General features: G+C 42.4%; 1 protein-coding gene across 1 annotated transcript in view; it reads left to right on the forward strand.

Annotated features, from left to right (window-relative positions):
- KCTD15 (potassium channel tetramerization domain containing 15) overlaps window positions 1–22,249 on the forward strand; it is a 79,188-nt gene extending 56,939 nt beyond the window's left edge. Inside the window, exons 2-4 of the mRNA XM_031555389.1 lie at window positions 5,602–5,789; window positions 12,407–12,712; window positions 18,318–22,249. Coding sequence (XP_031411249.1) covers window positions 5,602–5,789; window positions 12,407–12,712; window positions 18,318–18,473 — 650 coding nt within the window. The 3' untranslated portion in view covers window positions 18,474–22,249. The remainder of the gene's footprint in view (window positions 1–5,601; window positions 5,790–12,406; window positions 12,713–18,317) is intronic.
- Window positions 22,250–24,471: the final 2,222 nt, after the last annotated feature.

Here is a 24,471-nt window from a genome sequence, read left to right on the forward strand (position 1 = left end):
TCTTATAGCCCTCCCTTCAGATATTAGAAGGCCACTACTCAGGTCCTCCCAGAGCCTTCTCTTCTCCAGGCTGAACGACGCCCTAGGTCTCTACAGTCCTGTTCTCATAGGAAGATATTCTGTCTTCTTGGACTCTTTTTTTTTTTTTTTTTTGGTCTATATTGACCCCTGAGGAATAACACCTGTCTCTGATTTCCATCTGGACATTGACCAGTGACCACCACTCTCAGGGAATGATCTTGCAACTAGTTCCTCATCCATCGAACAGTCCACTCATCAAATCCATATCTTTCCTATTTGGAGAAAAGGATGTTAATGGGAGACTGTCAAAGGCCTTACTGAAATCCAGACAGATTAATTCAGTGGCTCTTCCCTTGACCACTGACACATACTATCATATGAAGCGACAAGATTGGTTGTTTTTTGGCTGGAAACTGTGGCAGACCCCTTCAATGATGAAGCCAGTGCAGCATTAGTGCAGTGAGCAGAGTTCCATGCTGTAGTCACTTGTTAGTGCTATTTTCCCATAATTGGAAAGGGTTTAAAATCACTGGTCATGCAACAGGTGATGAAAATATGCTATAAAAATAAAACAGCATTTTTTTAATTGACCTCCACACTAGTTATAGCTGAAGATTTAAACTGAGGCAAATCGGAAAAACTTCTGCAGCCATAGCAACCTTTAGCCACACTCCTGGCACTTTGGGGCATGAGGGAGCATGAGTCCCAGCTTGACTGCTCTACCATCCCTCCCTCCTGGCTGCCATTGGAGCAGGAGGCAGGGGACAGTGGCCATGCTCTCCCTGTCCCTCCTCTTGCTGTCCCTCCTGCTCCTTTGCCTAGGGACCAAACTGCCTGGCTGCCTGGATAGCTGTGTCAGATACTGTGGTACTCGCCGGTCTCTTGAGCACCTTTGCTCCCATTCACAGCATTTTTTCGCCACAAAGCAGATAACAATATGTATCATACCCACCTTGAACAAATATTTAGGAGATAAGCATCCCTTTTGGCTCAGCAGAAGCGGCTGGACTCTATTTACACACCCAATGGTGCTAACACATCCAGCAGGGTGGCTTCAGGTCATGCTGGACGCCGTTGCCCCGGCTCTGTTCCAGCTCTGAACAACCTCCTTCCTTCTCCCTATTGCACCTCGCACAGCTTCTCCTCCTGCAGCTCCACAACAGCCAGGAGCTGCATGCAGTCAACAGAGCCTGCATGGTGCAGGAGGAGCTGCAGAGCTCGGTAAGCCCAGCCATGTGTCAGCAGGAGCAGAAGGGAGCAGGGATGAAGCAAGGATGGAGCAGGGAAGCAAGCAGAATGCAGTCCCACATGCTGGAGGGGCTCACCAACAAGCATTCCTCTTTTCTTCCCCGCTCTTTCCATAAAATCAGAAGAGAGCCACGTTTACTGACAGTCCTCTGTAATGCACACTCCCTGCTGATGTGACATTGGGCAGAAAGTGTCTACAGAATAAATTTTTAATATATGCAAACAACTGAATTATGAATGACAAAAATATCACAGAACGGTTAAATATTAATCACATAATTAGTTAAATTAATACTTTTACTGCAATGTTGTGATAAAGGCTGTCACTCACGTGTTGTGGCTGTGCTGGCTGGGGGAGTGAGGTACAACAGTGGAGGCTCAGTGGATCTTGGCTTCATTTTCCTGCAGGTCCGCATGTACTTGGTGCTCCTCTTAAGGCCCCTGGGATCAGATCTGTTAGGAAAGAACTTCAGTTTTCTGTTCAAAAAGGGAGTTATCAAGAAAATGGCTAATCTAGCCCAAGAGGAGAAAGCACTACCACCTCCAAACACTCACCCAAATGCTATTAACTTCCAGCCTGGTGATGCGCAAAGCCCAGCTGTGCTGCACTGCTGGGCAGCAATCTTGAGAATGTGGGGTGCTTCAGAGAGCAAAAAGCCCTGGCTACTCCCTGATGGATTTGGGTGGGTCTGTGAATGAGGCTGTGTGGTGAGAGCTGCAGCTGGTTCTGGACTCGGTGCCCCCATGCATCCTCCCCAGCTGTGCTCTGGTGCAGGCAGCCTGCATGGTCCTGGGTGGACTGCAGGGAGTGAGCGCTGTCAGGGGTGCGGGTGGCAGTGGGTCTCTGTAGGTGCTCACACACAGCACACAGCTTCCTTCCCTGTCCAAGGAACTCAGGAAAGAATTTACTAGCACTCTTGTCCTTGTGGGTTGGCTGGCTGCACTGTTTGTTTTTGATCTAATAAAAAAGGAGACCTTAATATCATAGTGAAATAGGTATAAAGCTAGAAACTTGCCCCCTGGCATTTTGGCTAAACATTATTGAAAATGTAAAAGAGCCTTTAGCAGAAACAACTGAAGCACAAAGAAGCTGCAAAAATAGGATCAACAGGATGTGTTCTGGACATTGGGAAGAGGGGTTAGAAGCATCCAGCTGCAGGCTGGGCACCATTTCACTCCTCATCCAGCTCTGCAGGGCTGGGAGCTGGAGCCCTGTGAGGGGCTGGGTGGCAGGGAGGGATTCTAGAAGGCAGGAACAGCTGTGAGAGAAGCACGTGGCTGGGAAGAGTGCAAAGCGCAGCCGAACCTGGCTGGGAAGGTGAAGGCAATGGGAAAGCATGCACACTGGGACTGTTTTGCTTGATCCTGGCTTGTGCTGCTGTCCAGAAATGAAATATGGGGGTGGGGGGGGAAATTAAAAGCATTTTTAAATGCAAAAGTGAACAATCTCTTAAAAGGTGGGAGTACTGAAGAAACATTCACTGCTGAAACTCACCCATCTGTATAGGATCTAAGTGCAGCTCTTTTTGCCTTGCCTCAGTTTTCCTCTGCCTTCCACTTTACAAACATCACTGGGAGCACTGTTCCCACGCACTACAAGCAAGTGGCTCCTTGGGGAAAATGAAGTTTTAAAGTATTATGCACCAGGACTGCTCGTAAAAGCAAACATTTTGGGGTGACCACTGTCCAATTTGAGAGCTGCAGCAAGTCCCCACATCTGCATACAGTGGTGTGTGCTGTGCAGCCTGAGAGCTGGTTGCTGAGTGCATCTAGTAGCGGAGCTGTTGGTCACTGTGCTTCTACAGCTTTGCCAATCAGGAGTAAAGCCAGTGCATCAAAGCTTCTACTGGCAGCTGTCATTTGAGTTCACTTTTTGTTCTCACAGAACTGCGTTTTCTGATAGGATTTTTGCAAGTACAGCTTGTGCTGATGAGGCAGGAGAAACAGGAGCACTTTCCACATGCAGTGTTTCAGAATGCTGCAGTGAAGCTTGTTCTTGGAACATAGCAGACCCCTAAAATGTCAAATAAATCCTCAAACTATTCATCACTCTGTTTTTGGGGTGGCAGTTAAGTCTTTCAACACTCTGCAAGTTTATTTCCCCAGCAGTAATTTTGCTGGTGAAGAAATACAGCTTAAGGCACTCTACAAAGGCCTCAAAATTCATGTTTTGTTTTCATTACCAAAAAAAAAAAAAGAAGCAGCTTCACTACATTAAAGAGCAACCCATTAGCATTTTGTATCCTGTCTTCCCTGCATCCTTTCTTTGTTGGCAGACCTTCCCCCACATGCACCAAGGAGCTGAAAAACAGCCATTGCTTTGCTTTTGCAGACTTCACAGAAGATGGGCTACAGCAGGAGGAGGTTTAAGCCATAGCCCAGCTTGTTTAGGGAGTAAGTGGGAAAGATGAGTTCTCAAAACTTTTGGTAGCCACACAAATAATGAGTGTCTTGTACTGAAACATTAAGTTACTTTATCAGCTTTTAGGCTAACTCAGAACAGCATCCAGGCTCTGTGCATGTCTAAGGAAATAAATTAACTGTCTGGTTCCTGGGTTGAAATTTAGCTCTGTACGAAGCAATATATTTAGCTGTCTCAAGCAAATAGACCTCAAATAACAATGAAAATGAAAATATTGAATGACTGGAGGCTTGCCGAACCTTGGGATTATATAAATTAAATGTTGCAGTGTGAGTTGGATTTTTCTGATACAGTTAGAAAGTTAGAGGTTGGAGAAAGACAGTAAATATATTACAATTAGGGTTTAGGGAAGCATTTGATTATTCTAAGTAACTCAGAGTAGTTGAATGCTAGCACAGATGTAAGGGAATGAGAGCAGGCAGCAAAACCTGGAGCTTACACTAGAGTGGAGGGTTTTTTAGCTGAGTTCAGTAGGGAATTGCTAACTTAGTATCTCCACAATTAATTTAGAAATTAATGGCATGTTAATTATATTTGTAACTACATCAAAAAGTTGGAAGACCAGACTGAGGGGCAGCTGCTGAGAACAAATTTCACCCACAAAGACTCCACAGTCCAAAACAAGCTGAGCACGGGGCAGCTGCAAGCATCTGCACTCCTGTGGTCAAGACTGTCCTCCAGCACATGGGCTGATGCTCACCATCCCAGCCATGCCCTGGGCACTCTCTGCAGGGCTGGGGAGCAGGAGCAGCCAGGCTGCAGCTGCTGAGCTCGCTGGCAGTGCTGGCCATCACCTCGCACAGTGGCTGGGTGGGCTCCTTTCCATGGCAGGGAAAAGCCCTTCCCTGGTTAGCAGTGGGGGATACTGGTGGATTGCACAGCTGAGCCTAAGGGACACTCGACAGTGAAATCTAGCGGGCTGTGGAATATTCTCACTGGGAAGTGGTGGAGTCCTCACTGGCAGGGTTATTGAAGACTCGACTTTGAAACACGAGACATTCTGCAGTTGAGAACAATGCTGCACTGTCAGAGAGATGGACTCAATTACTTAATAGGTCGTTGCTGTCTGTCTCCTGTGATTTTCCTTTCAAGAACATATATTCAGTTGGTTTATTTCTCATGGGAAGACAAAGCCTTCTGAAAGAAGCCAGACATTTGGAGAGGAGAGGCAAGAGGAAGTGTAGCCCAGCAAACACCCAGCCTGCATTGTGCTGTCAGGAGGACATGGAGAAAACTTGCACAGTGCAGCAGATGCAGTGTTTGGTTCTGCTTACACTTACCCAGCTGGACCTGTGCTCTCAGGCTTCATCCCTTGTCTTTGCCCAGGAAGCATTTGGCAGGTTGTGTTGTCCCGACAGAGGCCGGTACGTAGGGCACTGGTGGGGCTGTATGTACCCTTGCTGCTGGTTTGCCAAAACATTCAGCACTGAGGGGTCTGTACAGCTCATAACAATGCATGGGTATCCTCCCCTCTCATGTGGAAGTGCTTTGATGGTGTTGATCAAAATGGCAGCACAGCTGGTGAGAAAGCTCACATCCAGGAGCCCATCTCTGAGTGACATCCCGGTACTCCATGAATGGTACCTGTGAACAGGGGTATATAACTTACCCAATAATATGTTCTTCCAGACATTGTCCTGCCAGCCACAGGGTGAGAATTTCACAGGCACTTCCCTTGTTGGGGCTCTGAGCCTGATTTGCAGCGCTGATTCAGAGCAACGTGAGCTTTGTGCCAGGAGCAGTTGCCAACGGGCACTTCATGCGCGTGTGTGTGCACACGTATCCGAGGCGTCTGTCTTCCTGCGTTTGTTTGCGTTTGCCACCAAATGAAGACACTGCGTTACCTTATGCACATTGAATTGATACAGCTATATTGAGTGGATGTTTTTACACCCTGAGGGGGGAATGAGATTTTGTCTCTTTTGCCCACTTCTTTTTTCTTTTTTTTTCAGTAATAAGTCGTCTGTTTAATGGCACAGAGCCTATTGTCTTGGACAGTTTAAAACAACATTATTTCATTGATCGAGATGGTGAGATTTTCAGATATATATTAAGCTTCCTAAGGACATCTAAGCTACTGCTCCCAGAAGACTTTAAGGTAAGGAAAGCTATAGTCTGCAATCTATTTTTTTCCCCCATTCTGTCATTTATTTTGGAGGAGGTTGGTTTGTGTGCTTGACCTAAACACACTTAGCTAAATGTTGCTGTTTATTGTTAGGTATTTTTAGTACTTGTTTATTACGCTAGGGATGCTATTATTTAATAAATGGACCAATGGTTGTCATGGATACCATAAAAAGTTAAATGATGAAGCTTACAGCTAAACCAGTTTTTCTAAACTAATTGTATTTTCTCACATTTTTAGCTTATTTATCGGGGTATAACAACAATTAAGAATCAACACCAGCAACTAGCATTTACCAGGGTTTAATGTTTAGAATCTGGTAGAAATGTTTTAAATTTGATACTTAGAGTAATTAAATGGTATAAATCTTTTTCTTGTTGGCATGAAAAAGAAACACCCTTAAACAAATCCATGAGGACTTCTGCTAGATAAATCCAGTTCAGATACTTCGATTTCAATAAGTAATCTTTTACACAATGTATGAATGTCAGAATATTTGTGGGAAATAGAATTTATTGAGAGACCTTTAAGGAGCAATAATACATGTTTTCTATGAAATAATGACAGCAAGTTGCTTTGTAAATCCTGATTGTTGAAACCCTCTCCTCCTAGTGTTGTTTATTTGGCTTTGTACTTATGAAACTTGCAACATTGTCATCCTTATGTATGAAAATTAGAAGACAAAACTATCCAAACTAGATGACAAGATTTAACAAAAGAGCTAACTCCAGGATGAAATTATGAATAAATTGGGATGCTAACGGGGACTTAGAGGACACTGAGTGTTACTGGAAAGTTCCCGTGCTCGGTAGTAAAATTTCATTTTTCATGTTGGACTGGGTAGGCAAGGTAATTTGGTCAGGCCTTCCTGAGTCATCCTAAATGTATAGTTACTGTGGCATACAGCTGATCCTCTTGCTGCAAACCGGTCCTCAGACATTTTTGCCTACATCATGAGTGTACTTGTATTTGACACCGGCATCTCAGCACTTACAGCTGACACTGAGCAGACGCACAGCACAGTGGGTGCACACCTCCTGTGCCAAGGCCAAGCAGAAGTTTTGGCATTCCCAGGCAGGACTGAAGGCCCAGCCCTACGGGGCTGTCTGAGCACTGGGCTCTGTGGGAGCGGCTGGCAGGCCAGGGCGGCTGCCCCGTGGGACAGGGTGCTGTGACGTGGGAAGAGGCAGAGCATGCAGGGGCGGATGCAAGACAAGAGAGATGAGAGCAAATGTGTGGGCAGGATTGAAGCTAAAGAACTGTGGGGTGCAAGATGGAACAATTAAAGAGGATGGATGGAGCAATGGTACTGACACAGCCTCAGGGAGGTGCTTTATCGGCAGTGTTTTGGACAATCTGGTGGCAAAAGAGAGACTGAGAAGAGAGTGTAGAAGAGATCTAGTTCACTCTGATCATGGTCTCGACCAGCAGCCAGGTGGATGGATTTCAGAGGTGCTGTGAAACAAAACCAGCAGGATTCAGTAAGAGCCTCGAGGGGAGAATGTCAGAGGATGCCAAGGACTTGCCTGCACAGCGAGCCGCTGGCAGGGCTGGGAGAGACTTGGGAGAGCCGGCACTGTGCCCAACTCAGTCCGTTGTTCCAGACCATCTCTTTGCATAGGGTTAACTGTACTTCATTTGGTTCCTCCCTGAGAGAGCTTTAGAGCAAACCCCAGGCTAATGAGGGCTCAAGAACAAAGCAAAGCATTGCTAGGTAGGGAGTAACTAAATAAAAATGCATAGAAGAATGCACTGCAAAGCTGTATTAAAACTGCATTGTAAACGGATTTGACTTCACAGAAATTGTGTAATTTTACCAGCATGATTAAAGTGACAGAAGACAATAATCAAAGGCAGCAAATGGAATCACTTGGTGTTTCTAAATGCAAAACTCTATTTAAGGTATAAAACCTGACAGGTTTTCCAGTGAGACTTGCATTAACTGTTCTTTATGTCAAACAAAGCATTATCAAGTGTTTTGAATATTTATTAGTTTTTACCCCTTAATTTAATCAAGCAGTTTATTAGCCTCAAGGTTTAGCCAAGTTGCTTTTCAACTGGAATTGCTGCTCAGATGGTTATTTTGCAAAGTTTGGAATGTTAGTACCACACCAACCTCACAGTGTTTGCTGTTTAAGCGTTGTTTTCAGACTAAGTTAACACTGAAATGCAGAGAAAGTGGGGTATGTGTTCCTAGGCTAGTGATTCTTTATTATCAAGTCTGACTGGTGTGTTTACAGTGAATATTAATTACACTTCCAACTACTAATAAGCCAGAACTTGAAAGTGTTTAGAATCTGACAGGTCTCCCTGCTGAAAGCAACATTCTAATAGTTCATATAATTTTCCTGGGCTTGGAGGATTTTAAGCCCCATGAAGTATGTTCAGAAATTACCATGAGTTCTTGGCTCGGTTCCGCTTTGCAGAGTCTGCTGAGCAGGGCAATGGCGGGTGGCTGGGAGCTGCTTACAGCTCCCTTCTCCTGCTCTGGTCAGAGTCCTATGCGTGGAGCCACTCCACCATAAGTGACACACGTCCTCAAGTGGAGCGTTGGGCCGTCGCCCTGGGTCTGCCACACTGCATGGCTAGGGGGTGTCCAGCACAGGAGCTGACCCTCATCCACAGCCCAAATATCTGCCTTGATTCCCCATGAGAGGTGTTTCCTCACGGAAATTATAATCAGCATTTCTCCTCTTCAATCACAAAATACATCTCCATGCAAAACCAGGACTAGATTGCCCACTGGACCTACTTATCTGGCATTCCCTGCTTCCAGTAGAAATAGATATAGGCAGTACATACATCATCATTTGATGTTAAGGAGGAAAGGAGCCCAAATGCAGAGGGCATTTGAGTTTCACATGGTTTACTTACTGAGGTCACCTGTAGGGTCAGGTGGCATCTGCTTTATTATACAGTCTTAAAATTTGTATGCCTACTTTTAAGTGCTTTCACACTGACGTTAGCAAATGGTGCACTCATCATAGCAGAAGTGAAGAACTTGCTCCCATGTTCAGGAGTCAGATCTTCATGGCACTGAATTATAAAGAAAATGCTGAGTCAGGATGACAGTCTGTTATGTCATGGAAACAAAGAATAACAAGAAAAAATGGGTAGAAAGCCTGTTCAGGGGTCAATCTTATGTACTCACGTACATAATCTTTACTATAGAGAGAACAGCACCAGATTCATACAAGACATGTTTTTATTTTACAATTCCTGTTGGCTGCCTCTACTCATAGTTCATAGATGTTTACTGATAGACTGGCACTGATGTCAACTGCACAGCTTACTTTGAAGTCACAGTACCTGCCTCCTTCTTGGGAAGATGTGACCCTTGTGAGAGATGACTGCTGAACTTAGCCAACACGAAATCAACCACAAAAAAAAGCTTTTCTACCAAATTGGGAATAGACGATTTTTTTGCAAAAGCAAAAAAACCTGCATCTTTGAATGATCTGTTGACCCTTCACCCAAAATCTAAATGCTGTTCAAAATTTGAGGATGGAGAGTCTATGTGCTTCCCAGCTGGCTGCCTGCTCCCTTTTCTGGGTGACAGCACAGAACCTGCCCACTAAGTCCTACTGCAGCCACAAGAAGTTGAAGGCTATTGAGGGTTTTTCACTATAGCCCCACCATTGCTAGCAGGGACTCAGGGATGGGAGATCTTGTCCTGCAGGACAAGGAGCTCCTGGATCCCACACCATATCTGCCCTGAGATGCTGCCAGCTGCTCAGCAAAACTGCTAATGCCAGCACTGGAGCCTCCATGAGAGAGAGAGGGTACAATACATGTATGCATTTATCATCATACGCCTGGAACAGAAGACACACCAAGCTGCTCTGAGTCTGGGTTTCAGTGAAACAGTGCACACTGCCATTGCACTAGGCAGTTAACACCCTGTAGCTACTCCTGTTCCTCATTCAGTGAAATGTGCCTTTTTTGGATAGATCTGAAAAGATTCGTGTTTGCATCTGCCTTTGGTAACTTATCCAAATGAACAGCATAGAGAAATTTTTCTTGCAGCTCTTGTGGCACCTCCTTGGCAGGGGTCCCTTGTGGTTAAATTCTTGTACTTGATATTTTGTGTTAAACATTTGCAAATCATCAGGATATGATTTTACATTTACAGTGCAAGGGTGGAAAGTCAGTGTTACCTGAGCATCCTGAGTGTGCCGTGTAGGCAGTGCAGAGCTGGGCATCACTGCCAGTTCAGTCACAGCTGCACACTTCTCTGACTCGTTTATAAAACCTGCACGAGAAAAGAGTGCATTAGCAGTGTTTTGAGTCTTAGGAGTGCCATACCTCTGTTTGCTTTCAAAAATGAAGGCCTGATTTTTACAAGGCTATACCATATCTTATAGCTTTGAATGTTGTTTCTACTAGCACACATTCAATTCACTGCCCTAACAAATAACATTTTTTATAGTAGCCACGAACACAAATATTGCAAAACCAAATTTGTGCAACTTACTGAAAACAGTGGAAGACTTTCCATTAGCATGTGAGCACTCCATGCTCCTGCTAACTCTATAGCATTACATTTCTCCTTAGCATCACATGCTTTCCTTGGCTCAAAATGGGTATATAGGGCCAGCAGATTCACAGCAAACATTTGACGCACCTCTGTAACAAACAGGTGCATGGGAGATTGTTTTGTTACAGCGTTCCTGCATGAAGATTTCAGAAAGTTTGGAGTAGGGGTTGTATTTTGCTTTTAATTTAAAACTCTAATGCCTATAGATTTAAACTGATCCCACATGCAGTAATCAGGGAGCTTCACAACTGGAGAGGAAAAAGCATGAATGGCTCAGCAGAGCATGCTGATTTTTCTGGGAAAAAAAAACAAACCTTCCATTGGTGGCACCAGGGCTGGCACACTCTTACCTGACACCAGGTAGTGGCAGCTCTTTGGCTGGCCAGGTGCTTCCTAAAGCATTTCTCCTTTATCTTCCTGTTGCTTTTCATCTTCTGGATCCTTCTTAAGTGTTTGTTGCCCTCATTTCTTCATATTTGCTCTTATCACTCTTTTCTCTCTGCACCTTCTTCAGTCCGTTTTTCTCCACTAGTGGTGTGCATATTGTCCCAGCCCTAACAGACATCAAAGAGATGCAAAGGATCAGATGTCCTTTCTGTAACGTGATAACCTTGCTTGTGTCACTGTTAATTTTCATGTATCTCCAGGCTGAAGGCAGTGCTGGGTGAAGGAGCGCCTCTCCACTAGTGGCAGTGGCTCTGTGGTGCCAAATTTCAACACAGCTGACTGCTTTGGTTCAGTAGGCAATACCTTGCAGCAGGTTTTGCAGGTTAATTCCATGATGCTATGAAAAGTTGCACCTTTTCGTTCTGTATATTCAATGGCTTTTGATTCTCTTTCTTCTTTGAGTTCTGCAGAAGTGCAGCAGTTATTTCCTCATGCAATTTTACTGCCCATTTCCCAATAACTTCTCCTCACTCCCTTCTTTCCAGTCTAAATGATTCCAGTAGTTTCATTCACGATTTTTCATTCCCTCCTCTTACTGCAGTAGACAAGTTGCCTTTATGCCCAGGTGATGACCTACAGCATGCTCCAAAAAAGTCACACAGTGTGCCTGCACTTATATCTGAAAATGGGCAGAGGAAGCAAGGATCAGGTCCTCAGGGAGGAACTGCTCCTGTGCCTCTGTTGCTTCTCTTCCCTTTAGGAAGCTGCAGGAGGCAGAGGGGCAAAGTAAGCAAACCAGCCCTGCATGCTTCCCCTCTTGTTCAGTTCTGGCTGAGTCTGATGGTGCTGCTGCCACCCTTTTCACCATATTCCCATGCGTTTAAGCTGAGATGGGAAGATCCATTGAAAATCTGATGAAAAGTTATTAATGAGCATATGCAGATGACATCTCAATCAATTAAGTGGGAATTGGATCAAATTGGGAATTTGAATTGCCTGAAGGTCCCTGTTGGGTTATGGACAGCTAGCTGAAAACAGTGCTTTCTTTCAAGTTGTTGGAGTAAACAAAACTGAGCTCCCAGCCACTGGGTGGTCACTACAGCAGGATAATTTACCAAGCTCCAAAGTATGCTTGAATAATCATGCAGGGAGCAGCCCAGCTTCTGCAGCTTCGTTTCAAATGTGGCAAAACCAGGTGAGAGGTGAGAAGCTGAACTGCCATCTCTATCTTGTAACACATATGTGAGGGATGACAGCACAATCCAAGATCTTCTGTCATAAGATCAGAAGTGAATATCTGAGGTCAAGAGTGAAGATCAGGGCTCGAGACAACTTCTCTTAAGACAGTATGCTTTACTTACTGCAACCAGTTATTCTGAGTTCTTAATCCACAAGTAAAACCTTCTTGCATTGAGCTTGTGGGATAATAAATGAAAGAATAATTCAGTGCAATGGGAACTTCATGGTCAGCTCAAATAAATTCAGCACTAACACATTGTGGTTTTCTGTGTAGGTGTAAGATGACAAAATATGTGGATACCTGACCTGTTGCCTTTGCACTCTTGCTGACAATACATAAGCTTAAGTAGGTCAAACAGGAACAATACTCATTTTTAAAAGGGAACTATAAGCATTCCTAGTTTCTCTCTCCTTTCTTTTTTCTCAGGATTTTAATCTTTTATATGAAGAAGCAAAGTATTATCAGCTGCAGCCAATGATTAAGGAACTTGAGCGATGGAAACAAGAGAAAGAACAAAGGAAACATTTCCAGCCTTGTGACTGCTTGGTTGTAAGAGTGACTCCAGATCTGGGGGAAAGAATTGCATTGAGTGGGGAGAAAGCTTTAATAGAAGAGATCTTCCCTGAGACAGGAGACGTCATGTGCAACTCCGTAAACGCAGGCTGGAACCAAGACCCTACCCACGTTATTAGGTTTCCTTTGAACGGATACTGCCGGTTGAATTCAGTGCAGGTAACGGCCTTTTAGTGCTGGCTCATCTACATGCTTGCTTTTTTTTTTTATTATTTCTTGTTCAATTATATGCAAATTATTTGCTTCTGCCCAATTACCTTTAGTGCTTATACTGCATGGAGACATTTTCTGCCTGGTGAGATCACAGTCTTTCAGGTTTTCCTTAGTCTAAGCAGAAAAATAGATTTAGATTTTGTGTATGTTAGTGCCATGCTGGTCTCATAATGGTGTTATACTGATAAATGCTAATTTTTTCATCAATGTATAGCCTGCAGCAGTTTTTTTTCCCTCCAAAGTGCCCTCAGGAAGAAAGAGAGAGTTCCAAAAACTACAAAAAAAATCTCCACACCATTTTATAGAAAATGCAACAATGTGTAAATGCATAATTTATGTCTCACTCATAATTAAATGATGGTGCCTGCGGGATGGACTTAAAAAAATTGATCTCTGCACTTTTTTTTTTTCAAAAGGATGTTCTATAAAAATTGCCCAGAGTATTTTAAACAAAATGTATTTCATTTTATACTCAGAGTTTTGACATTAGGTTTAAAATTAAACATATGAAACAAAAGAAGATAACTGGACAGATAGGTGGGTGGTAGCAGAAATAAATACGTGGTTTGTGTTTAGGCAGCAGCCTTCTGGGCAAGAAATGCCATTTCACAAGGCATCACCATCACTGTGGCCAGAGCTCTGGTGTAGCTGTCCTTGGGCTGAGGAGAAGGAACAGTGTTGATGATGCTGTTAACTTACTCCTTAATTAACATGGGAAAACACAGAGCTCTTGGTTTTTGCATGTATGCCTTTAAATTATGCTAGAAAGATTATCATTATGGAAATTGAAATCAACCTGAAGGAGCACGTTTCCAAAGTCACTGTGACCAGAGGTGCTAGCTGGGCTGTGGGAAATGCCTTAGTGGTCTTGATAAACTTCCCTATGGGCAAATATCCACAACAGAGTTGGCCTGTGAGACAGGCTGGCCAGACAGGCTCAGGGGGAAGGCACAATAGCAAGGGAGTTGGGAGAAGTTAGAGCACTTGCTTACCAGTATTGTCAGCGTGCAGCAAGTTGAGACTCTCTCCACTGACACCTTCCATTGGACAGCATTCACTGACTGGTAAGAACAGTATGGTAACAGAAGCTTTCATCAGAAACCATTCTAAAAAGCAGTGATTTACCTAATTTTTATTTTAAGACTTTCAAGTGTTTTATTTGGTTGAACTTAACAGTCCATTGCCTGTGGTTAATTTTGCACAGTCCTTAGCAATTTCACATTCAGCAAGGGTTGGAGTGGGCTGCCCAAAAATAGAAGGCTGGAGGTGGGTCAGAGGCAGATCCATTTTCTAGCAGTGGGAGTAGTGATGAATTCACCACTGAGCTGGAGAGGGGAGCAGCTGCAGTTCAGCTAAGGTGAGTGGGTAGAGAGACATGTTTGTGTTTCAGCCACACTCTGTTCGTGCAATATGGTCAGGGGCATTCAAGAAATTAGAGTAACTGAAACAATAAAGGGTCACTGCTGGTCACTGATAAGCGCAGCACGGCAAGCAGCCGAGGCTCACACTTGGCTCTATTAAGTGGCATGCTTTTATTACTATTTATAATAAAAACTGAATGCCAATTATTACTATTAGAATGTGTTTTGAATTCAGTCAAAATCAGTCAGAGTCACTTTGTAGGTTCATATTATGAAAGAAAATTTCTATGTCAGAGAGTCTACAGTCTAAATAATTTTATTAAATCACATCACTTTACTATATAATTAATAGAGAGTGTTTTCAAACACTTTCTGGAAAATGATGCATTGCTGAGACAAAAGCCTGATGAGATCAGCAAATAATTATCATTGACTGTGATGGACTCTCACTGATATATGGGCACTACACTTCCACTTCCCAATATTTTTTGACTAAACAATATTGAGACAGTAGATGGAAGTATGGTGGAGTAAATAGCATGGAGTTAAGGGAGATCAGTTATAAGGTGCAGTGGCTGGCGGAGCAGAAGCACACTGAGAGAATCTCAGAGTGCTGTGATAAATCTGCCTGCTGTTTACTGAGATGCATTGCTTTTGTCCCCTACTGTCCTGCTTAACGTATTTGGTAGCACAACTGCAATATTTATAAATCCTTCAGCACTTTAAAACAATTTTTCATTAAATGCTTTCTGTCAAGAACTATACATATAAAACACAGAATGTCAACACTGAGTAGGTAGGCAACCAAAAAACAGCAGCTCTTATTTAATGCCCACTTGTAATCGCAAATTGGTATAGTTTTCTTAAGACTGAGACTGTTTTTTCCAACACCTCACAACAGATGCTGATGAGATCCAGGAGCCTACCTTGGAGAAAATTCTCTGGTGTGTGTCTATGTTAAACATTGAGTCTTCATAATTAAGACTGCATTGTTTTAGTATTCTGCAAAATGTAAATAAAATGCAGGAAGTGAAAATATCATGTTTTCATCTGGAGAACCTCCCAACAAGATCAGAGCCCATGTCTTGATGTGCTCAGAATACTGGGAGACAGAGTATATTAAATCTTAGGACAAATCCTCTATTCAGTATTGTGTGCCTGTCTTCTTATATGTAGGAGAGTCACAGCTGATACTCATTTACTTTTTGGCATATTCTTTTGGGAGATTTATAGGAAAGTAGCTCACATTTTATTTACAGGCACTTACTGCTTTCCCTCCATCTGTCTATTACCTTCAAAAAAGTAATGCACATAGGGCCAAGTTCACTAAGTGGAATTTAAATCTGTTCATGTTCAACATGCCATTTAGTCTCATGCATGCATTGGTGCATACAAACAAATGCTTAAGGCACATGGAAAACAGCCCTTGGGAGACTTTCTCCATAGAACTGAGCACAACCTCATTCGAGTTATCCTTAAAACTCTACAGTATTTAAACATTTACAGCATTGTTTACAGGATTTGACCAGTTTTGTTTCTTGCCCAGAAAATTGATGATCCCACGCTTTCTAACCCTAGATGATAGCCTGCAGCCCAGTCCTCTGAGCGCAAGGGTAGCAAAAATGAATCGCTTTGTTCTGCATGCGGTGCTCTAAGGGTGTAATGCCTACCTGGACTGTGTGTTTGCACACAGCTGGCTCGGGAAAGAAAAGCCCTGTGTTAGCATGCAGCCTTCATTGCTTTGGACTGAGGCAAGCCAAGGGCACCCCAGTGCTTGTTTTGTCTTACAACCAAATTGATTTTTAAAAGTTTTTAGCAAGGTTTTGAAGTCACATCTCTCTCTGAAATTTTACCTGTCAATCCTCTGTTTCTCTGCCCAGTTAAATGGAAGAAGCCTCCTTTCCTGTAGCCGAGCTGCCTCTTGTCCTCATCTTGCCTGCTTGCTTGGGTTAAGAACAGGGACACACAAAGTCAAAGCACATGCCACCTGTGAAACAGCTCGGTGATGTTTTATTCCTCCCTCTCTAGCAAACTCCTGCTTTCTCTGAGCAGGAACAAGTGTTAGTAAAACTATACTGGGACCTGTGTGTTACCTCACTTCTGTCCTAAAGGCTGTGCACAGCCCAGAAAATAAGAGGGGTAAGCTTTTTATATTTCTTCTTCTTTTTTTTTTTTTTTTTAACCCTTCCCTTCTTTTAATCTCTCTGGGTCCTTTTTTCTTCTGTATACTGGGATGCTTTTGTGCACTTTCATTTCTACAACTTTCAGGGAAAATATTTGGTTGGCAAAACTTCCTGAGCTCATAAGGCACTTTGTCCCAAGGCCAGGCTGAGCTCCTCAGGGCAAGCTCATTTTGAGCAGATTCTGCATGGCAAGCAAAGCACGCGTTCAGTCAGAAGGAATGCTCACCTTGGCCTCACGTGGGTTTGTGTGCAGGGGTGAGGGCAGAGGTCTGGTGTGCAAACATGGCACTATTTTTTAGTACCTCTGTAAGCAATTAGCTCAGGCCTTGAACCATTAAGACTGAGGTACCACTGCAGTAGGTATCGAAGTGCTTCACAGTATCGCTCATGGTGATACTAAAAAGAAATCAAATTATCTCTGCAGCAAAACCACAAAAGCACACAAGTTGTCTCCTTCAGGAGCAGGGGATATTGCTGAGACACTTACCTAAAGTTTTTAACTGAATCCCTGGAGTTGCTGGTTGCAGAGTCACGTGAGGGTCATTACTACGTTTGTCAGGCTTAGGGAACCACCAGGTTCTCTTGGCACTGTGGTGGGCACACTTGATGGCACAGCGGAAGCGGCACCACGGCAGAGCTGTCGCGCAGAGCAGTGCAGGAGGCTTCCCCTTGGTGACATTTTTCTGCAGAGAAACTCATGCAAACACTTTTCCTGCCTGTAAAATAAATGTTGGATCACTTAATTCACTTAATGGTACAAATTTCAGATCCAGTTCTGATTTTTCATGTATGTGCTGGAGTATTATTAGTGTTAGTAGCCTACATGGTAATTTGGCTTAGTGTTTACAGTGCCATGGCCTCTGGTAGAGCTTTGGCTGGAGGAGCACTGGATGGAGGGTGTGAATATTCCTGTTACTCCGCCAATCTTAACGTGTGGGTCTGGTTCAGCTCTATTGTATGTAAGGCAGCAGAGCCCTGCCCAACCCTCCGACCCCCTGTAATAGGAATCTCCCGTGCACTAAAGGGTGCCTAAGTGCCTTTTGTCATGCTGAGATGTCACTTTTGGAGACACTGTGCTACTGCCCTGGGCTCAGGTGAGCTGCCGGAGGGAGGGAGCACAGCATCTCCTCCAGTGGATCTTACACTGCAGATCTGCCCAAGGTGGATCTGGCATCCACTCTCACCTAATGCTGCAAAGAGTCTGTGTGCTTCCTGCTCTGCTGGGAAGCTGTATATCAACATGCTCACCCATGTGAAAACAAAGCCCCCGTCATATTGCCAAGATCAGTATATCCTGCAGTAATGTGCTGTGTGACAGTCTCAGAAATTAAAGTTGCCTCTGGGTTCCTTAAATTCATGCATCTAAATTGCACCAAGTTTTCTTTAGAAGGAGAAAGAGAAAATATATATTTGGGCAATACAAATTAACCTCTTTCTTGGGCCAGAATGTTTCCTTATTGTCCATGTCTTGGCTCCACATCCTGTCTTTGCCATGCTTTGCTAGAAGCAGCACTCCCTTCCAGCAAGGGAAAATCACAGCTGCGATTTCCGTGAAGGCCTGGTGCAAGTGTCACTCAGATTCCTAAAACCTTTTCATCTCCTAAAGAAGAGCTTGCAAATGCTTTCAGCCCTTATCTGCAAGACTGTTCACATTACTAATGAATAATGGGCACTTTTTATTATGACTTAAACCTGCTGTTGATTTGTTTAAGCAGTAAGAGATAGCATCGATATCACTGCAGTCCAGTATTTTACTATATAATGTAGTAAGCTGTTCTGTAGAGCACTTATTTGTTTGATTAATTCTTGTTTTCTGCAGAGGTTTGCTGAGAGCGAGACTTTAATCACAGTGTAGTCATTTAAGACTAAGTTACAGAATTATAGCTGAATAAAATCCGTTCTATGAAGACTGAAAAGACTAAATCCATCATTTAGATCCAGTGCTTCTAAAAGCTTTTATCACTAAAATTGCTAAATATCCAGCTGATTTTTTTTTCCACGTTGCAGGTGCTTGAAAGATTATTTCAGAAGGGATTTAATATGGCAGCCTCCTGCGGTGGTGGGGTGGATTCCTCTCAGTTCAGCGAATACGTGCTGTGTCGTGAAGACAGACGACCGCAACCTACCCCAACGATCAGAATAAAACAGGAGCCCCTGGACTAGACCCTACCTGTACTCCTTTGTAACCATAGAAGTGTTTAATAGTCCCTTATGTGAAACACTAAGGATTTGCAAAACAGTATTAGCAAACAGATTTTGACTTTATGTTGCCAATTAGTGGTATTCTGAAACTACCTGTCACATAGCCAGCCATGAAATGCATTTGAAAAATCAGTTGTCTGCTCTCCACGATGAAATTACTGAGCATGCTCAGCATACCAGGCTCGGTGGGAACATCCTTTGAGCTGAACAGCTGTGGTGGTGAAAAAGGCAAAGCTTCGTACAACCCTGACCCCAGAAAGGACTTCTGCAGAAAGAGCAATTAAAGCAATTTGAATCTATCAGCAGGAGAAGTGATTCCGACAGCCTTCCCAACGACACCCCGAGACGTGACGTGCAGGAGTGCGGCCTCCGAGAGGAAGATGGTGCATCACTAACTGCACTGAGAACCCCCCCCGGCTGCCATACCTCCTCATATCAGATGTGCTTTACACCTCCATACCGTTACATTACAATTCTGTGATTGTACTCATTCATGCTAGCAAATGGCTTATTTTTATATTTCCAACTGAAATATCTTTCTGTGGACAGAATTTAGAATCAGAAAAGGACCGATTTATAGTCAACTGGTGCTCAGTACTGAAAAACAAGCAAACAGACCAAACAAAAAAAAAGCAACAAAAAATTGAGAAGGCCAATTATGGCAATACATGCAAAAGTAGGGATTTGGAAGCACAACATAAAACTCCGTCAAACAAGGGCCACATACCTATGGTGGAGCTGTAGCTCTCTCAAAGCCAGTCGCGTTTTGACTCAGAAACTAAGTTTTGCATCATAAAAGAATCGTGGCTCTGCCACCTCTTGTTGTTCATTTATGAACCATGTTTATGGGGACAACCAACTCTTTATGGGTCTGGAATTTTCACAAAAAGATGTTAAAACCCTCTACCTTCCACTGTCCGATGAAAGCAGGCCATGCTTTGTTTAGATCGTTTTTCCTCTATATTTTAAACTATTATTAAAATGCCAATTGTGTATCTGCCCTCTACCTGTTTAATTTTCTCTTCAAACAAGCCCACTGTAGGAGGTTACTGTTCCTTTCATGAATCAGTATCAACTCTCTGACTTACAGGGCTTCCTAACTCAGGAGACAGCACCATGTTTACAGGTGCAAGGTTATAAATAGCATTCTGCTAAATCCTCTTTATTGCTCTTTAGCACAATTGGTCCTCAATAACTATTTCACGTGTTAATCACAATTTAGTTTCTCCCACGTTCATTTATAGAATACTGTTGTAGATACTGAATTCTAATTAACTTTTTAGATGCGTAAATATGGCCATACACAACAGTATTTGATGGTTAACAATTCTTTAATACCAAAAGATTACAATCAGGCAAAAAAAAGATTGAAGTTTAAGACTGATATGTTTGAAGTGATGAGCTGTACTAAATATGCAAAGCTGCAACCTTGGCAGAGGTCTGATTTTTTGGATAAATGTGGGATGCTTGTCCATGGAAAATCAGATCTCAGCAGGCTTTTTCACCCTGGTTACCCAAATCAGAAATCTCTTAGGAAATTCTTAGCCTATACATATTGACCTGCTAACTTAGCAAAACCGTTGAGCAAATCTGTCTACTTCAAAAGAGTTGTAAAGTTATTTTATTTTGTGGTTTTATACTTGTACGACACTCTAAAGTTCCTAGGCATTGCCATATTTGAATATATGGCACAACATTCACCTTTGTATGTAAGATATCTGTAGAATTGTATATTATACATTTAATATTGTAAAGAACTTAACGTATAATTGTCATGTATTTGTGTATGCACATTTCTTATACAGTACTTCATGCCATAAACATTTCTGTAAAGTAAATGATCAAAAATAAGCAAGTAGGGTGGAACACTCACTGTATCTCCCATGTTGTTTGAAAGGTGAGAAGTTCTGATTGCATCTCCTCTGGCCTTTTGCTCCATTCAGCTTGATGTAGCCACGTCTTACAAAAAGAGAAGGAAAAAACAGTTTTATTTATTACTTTCATACATCGAGTTGACTTGAAGTTCAAAATATCCTTAAATAGTCCATTCTGCTCCTTGTGTTTATCCTATGTACGCTTTTGTCCTGCATTTCTGACCAGGGAGACTTAGTACTAGCAGAGGCTGAACGCATGTCTGTGCATCCTCCTCCTTTCATTACCTCTCAGCTAGGAGATAAAGGCGAACATGTCACACTTATATTTAAAAACACCCCGATCTGCCATTCTCACTCAGGCAAAGCCACCGCAGAGGTGCACACGGGTTGTCTGCCAGCAGGAGCGGCCGCTGCGCACCTGCGTGGTGCTGAGCATGGCCCCCTTGCACTGAAGTTGAAGGCAGCCAGCTCTCTTACACGCTTGGAAGCAGGGTGCTTTTAGATGTATGTAGACAGTCACTGGAAGTATTCGTGGTTGGTTGGTTTGTTTTTCTTCAGTTTGGTGTTTACCATTCGTTTTTCTGCTCAGTAAGGCAGCTCCAGTACTGAGGGCAGTTTGCAAAGGTGGCATCGTGAAAAGTTCCAGGCTGCGCCAGCCGTGTTCATGTGAACTTGAGACGGAAAGTTTGAGCCATGACATCACAGCATTGACTGCGGAACAGCACTAAGGCAAGGAAGACATGTGGAAACAATCACTTTGTTAGAAGAAATATGCCTTTAAAAAAAAAAAGTTAAGCTAGAACATGTTTTTTTAGTTAGTAACTTCAGGTCACTTATTTAAAGTTTATTACAGTTTCATTTATATCTTTTTTACTTATTCCCTGTATTCTTAGGCAGCAATATCAGCAAAAACCAATTTGAATTTTTACTTCTGGCCTTAAACTATATCAACGTAACTTAATTAAGAACATCGCTTAGTGTTGCTAAAACAGGTTTTAAAATATCACAGAATCTCCAATAAAACTGTGGTGTGCAGCCAGCAAATGTTTTCATTACAAAGGCCAAAAAGCAAACGTAGCTTGGTTTCAACCTAATTTGATGGAACAGAATTGTTCTGACCCTTTTTATGCTGAGCACCGAAGCTGTGGCTTAAAGAACAGTCTTTGCAAGCCCTTTTCGTACAACCCCGTGGCACCGCTCTGCTCCCACATCTGAAAAGAAATGGATGAATGTTATGTTGTGCTTATTGGACCGATCGCCCTTGAAAAGGCAACTGTTGAGTGCATTCATTCACTGCATTAATAGCATCAAGGTTTGTTGACAATTTTATTAGATGTTTGACAAAGGATAAGAATCAGCACAACAAAACATTGAAGTATTTGGTTTTAATATTTCTTTGTGGGTATCCTGTTAATATTTTAATGCAAAATGTTTCTGAACAGTGCTTAAGAACTACCAGACAATGTGAAATTCATGTTTGATAAATTAATACTATGTCACTCGATGTGTTACTTTAGTAAATTGTTTTATTTCTTTACAAAATAAGTACAAATAAGGGAGTATGTTTTCACACAAATTGGGGGTATTTACGAGTATGTACAGAAATCATCAAAATAACGTAATTCTAATAAACACAAGGCCTTTATAAACAATATGTACAAATTATCAATACATTTAAAACATAATTTTACACTTCCTGGCCTTAAATACCTTATGAATAATCTTTTGGCTAAATAGCAGCAGTATAAATTTTCTTCTGCTTTTCATAAACCTTAAAAAATAATTAAAACTTTTGTTTTTAAAACTATTGGACAAATAGTTCTATTTGTGCTTTCGCTACGGTTTCCCATTTAAAAAAAAAAATATTGCCTCAAAAAAGTGGCAAGCATAACGTAGTAAAAATCAAAAAGATAAATAAGCAAATGTCTCCCTTCCACGGTTACCGGTAATACTGTCTGAAATACGACTCGTGCCCACCTCCTTGCTGAGCATTCCTATCCAATACCCATCTAAAAAGACTCACACTAACTTTGCTTGGCTTTGGTGTGGGCCCCCGAAAATCCAATTCAGCAAAGTGTTTAAAAAGCATTCATCCCACCATAAGTACTTACAACTACCCATATGCTTTAAGTCATGCACTTGTTCATGAGCCTCTCTGGACTGGAGTCCTCAGGTCCAATCGTCCACGGTAAAGCACCACCAGTCCCCGCAGCACCCGCTCCCAGGGCACACCCTGGCTCTCGTGACTGCCAAGAGGGAACCAGACCCCAAAAGCTTCCTTTGCAGTGACTTGAATAATCCATATAGAATACTCTAAAATCTTTCCCAAACAATACTCTTTTATAACCATCATTAAACCATACTCTTTGCAATAAATAAATTAAGATATTTGTAGAAAATAAAAAGATTCATGTTACTAACTGCTACAAATGTGCAAAAGGTTGAAGAGATTCAGAAAACAACGGGAAGCTACTCAATGGACTGCAGCTGGGACCCAAACGCACAGATTTCATACACTTAGGATTTGGTTCAGCAAATGGCTGAAGGAACACACTGTGCTGTAAAAGCGAAAATCCTAAATATATCAAATTTGTGGCAGCGTGCATTGGTTATTATTTAGCTGTGCAAAAAATTGCAATTATATCTAATCTAATAGGTATGACCACAGTTAGTGGAAACAGCGCTAGCAAACCTTAAAGGAAAACCATCACTATCAGTGATCACAAAGGTTTTCCCCGTTCAGGTCCCGATTCTCCTGGCCATGACATCTTCGTGAGCCACTGCGCCATTCTTTCCATTTGTGTAACTTCAATGCCATCTATTTTAGCCTTGTCTAACGTGCCAAACGCAGTAAGCCTTTGAAGTTGGTTACATCTGTGGATTTAACATTTTAAAACCTTTTGCACATTTTTTTTTCTTTTTTACATAAAGGGAATTTATTGCATGTGTCTGACAGTTTTACAAAACAAAATTACCGGAACATTGACTTCTGAAAAAAATAGAAGGCACATTAAAATGACAGCTTTTCAATGCAAGTTGAATTTCTGTATGGAGAAATCAGTACAATTCTTGGCTTTATTTAAGCAAAGCTCGATAGAGCAGGAGAGAACGGCTCGTTTCTCTTTCCTGTTCCATGTAGAAGATGAAGTCCCTGAGGTTTACACGCGTTATTTTCTGTCGTGCATACTGCCTGGATGAAGGAGTCCCCAAGCCAGCCTGACCTCCACCGGACATACTGAGGCCCTACAAAGAAAGCACAGCAGAGTTCAAAGTCTTGCAACAGTAGGGAGTTTCCTCCAGCTACCAACTGCTGGATTATTTTAAATATCTTACATGTATTATGAACCTCATTCTGAAAGTATTACATAAGACTTCTTTTTCTGTACTTCTGAGTCTCACCAAGTTAAAGAGTGAGTAAAGAAACAAGCGGAAACAAGCACATGAGATAAAACTACACAGTGTGTGTTTACAACACAGGACAAACGTACTGATAATTCTCTTGCTACAGTCATGTGAACCACAGATGTATTAGGCCCCTATAATTTTAAGAGTCTTTTTGGGACAGAACTAACTGCAGTAGATAGAACCTTTAGTACACAAATGTGCACACAATCTTTATTCCATCTCTTGCATCTAAGACTGGAATGAGGTGAGCGGTGCATGGGTGAGTACATTGCTACTGCCATAACCTCAGCAGCTGCTGGTCCCATGTGGACCCAGATGCCCTCCTCTGGTGTCCTGAAGAAAAAGGCGTGGCGTGAGCAAACACTGAACCACCTTGCTGAGATGGACAAATCAAGAAGAGAAATCACAAGAAAGACTCAGACATTATAAGATGCTGAAGACAAACATTTGTGTACTGTTATGTAAAACGATGATAAATTTTTGTTTAAGTTGGTTCGAATTGTTTATTTTGAAGCTCCTCAATCACTGAATACCTCATCCTGGTCTTCTGAACAGAGATAGCATCCAAAAACTACCTTAATTTCTGATCTGGGCCTGAGAACGAACAATGAACATAGTATATAGACTCTGCAGTCTGGCTGAGTTTATAACAGAAACTTGACTACTACATTCAACCTTTT

Source organism: Meleagris gallopavo, chromosome 13 (assembly GCF_000146605.3).
Source record: "Meleagris gallopavo isolate NT-WF06-2002-E0010 breed Aviagen turkey brand Nicholas breeding stock chromosome 13, Turkey_5.1, whole genome shotgun sequence".
Taxonomy (NCBI): domain Eukaryota; kingdom Metazoa; phylum Chordata; class Aves; order Galliformes; family Phasianidae; genus Meleagris; species Meleagris gallopavo.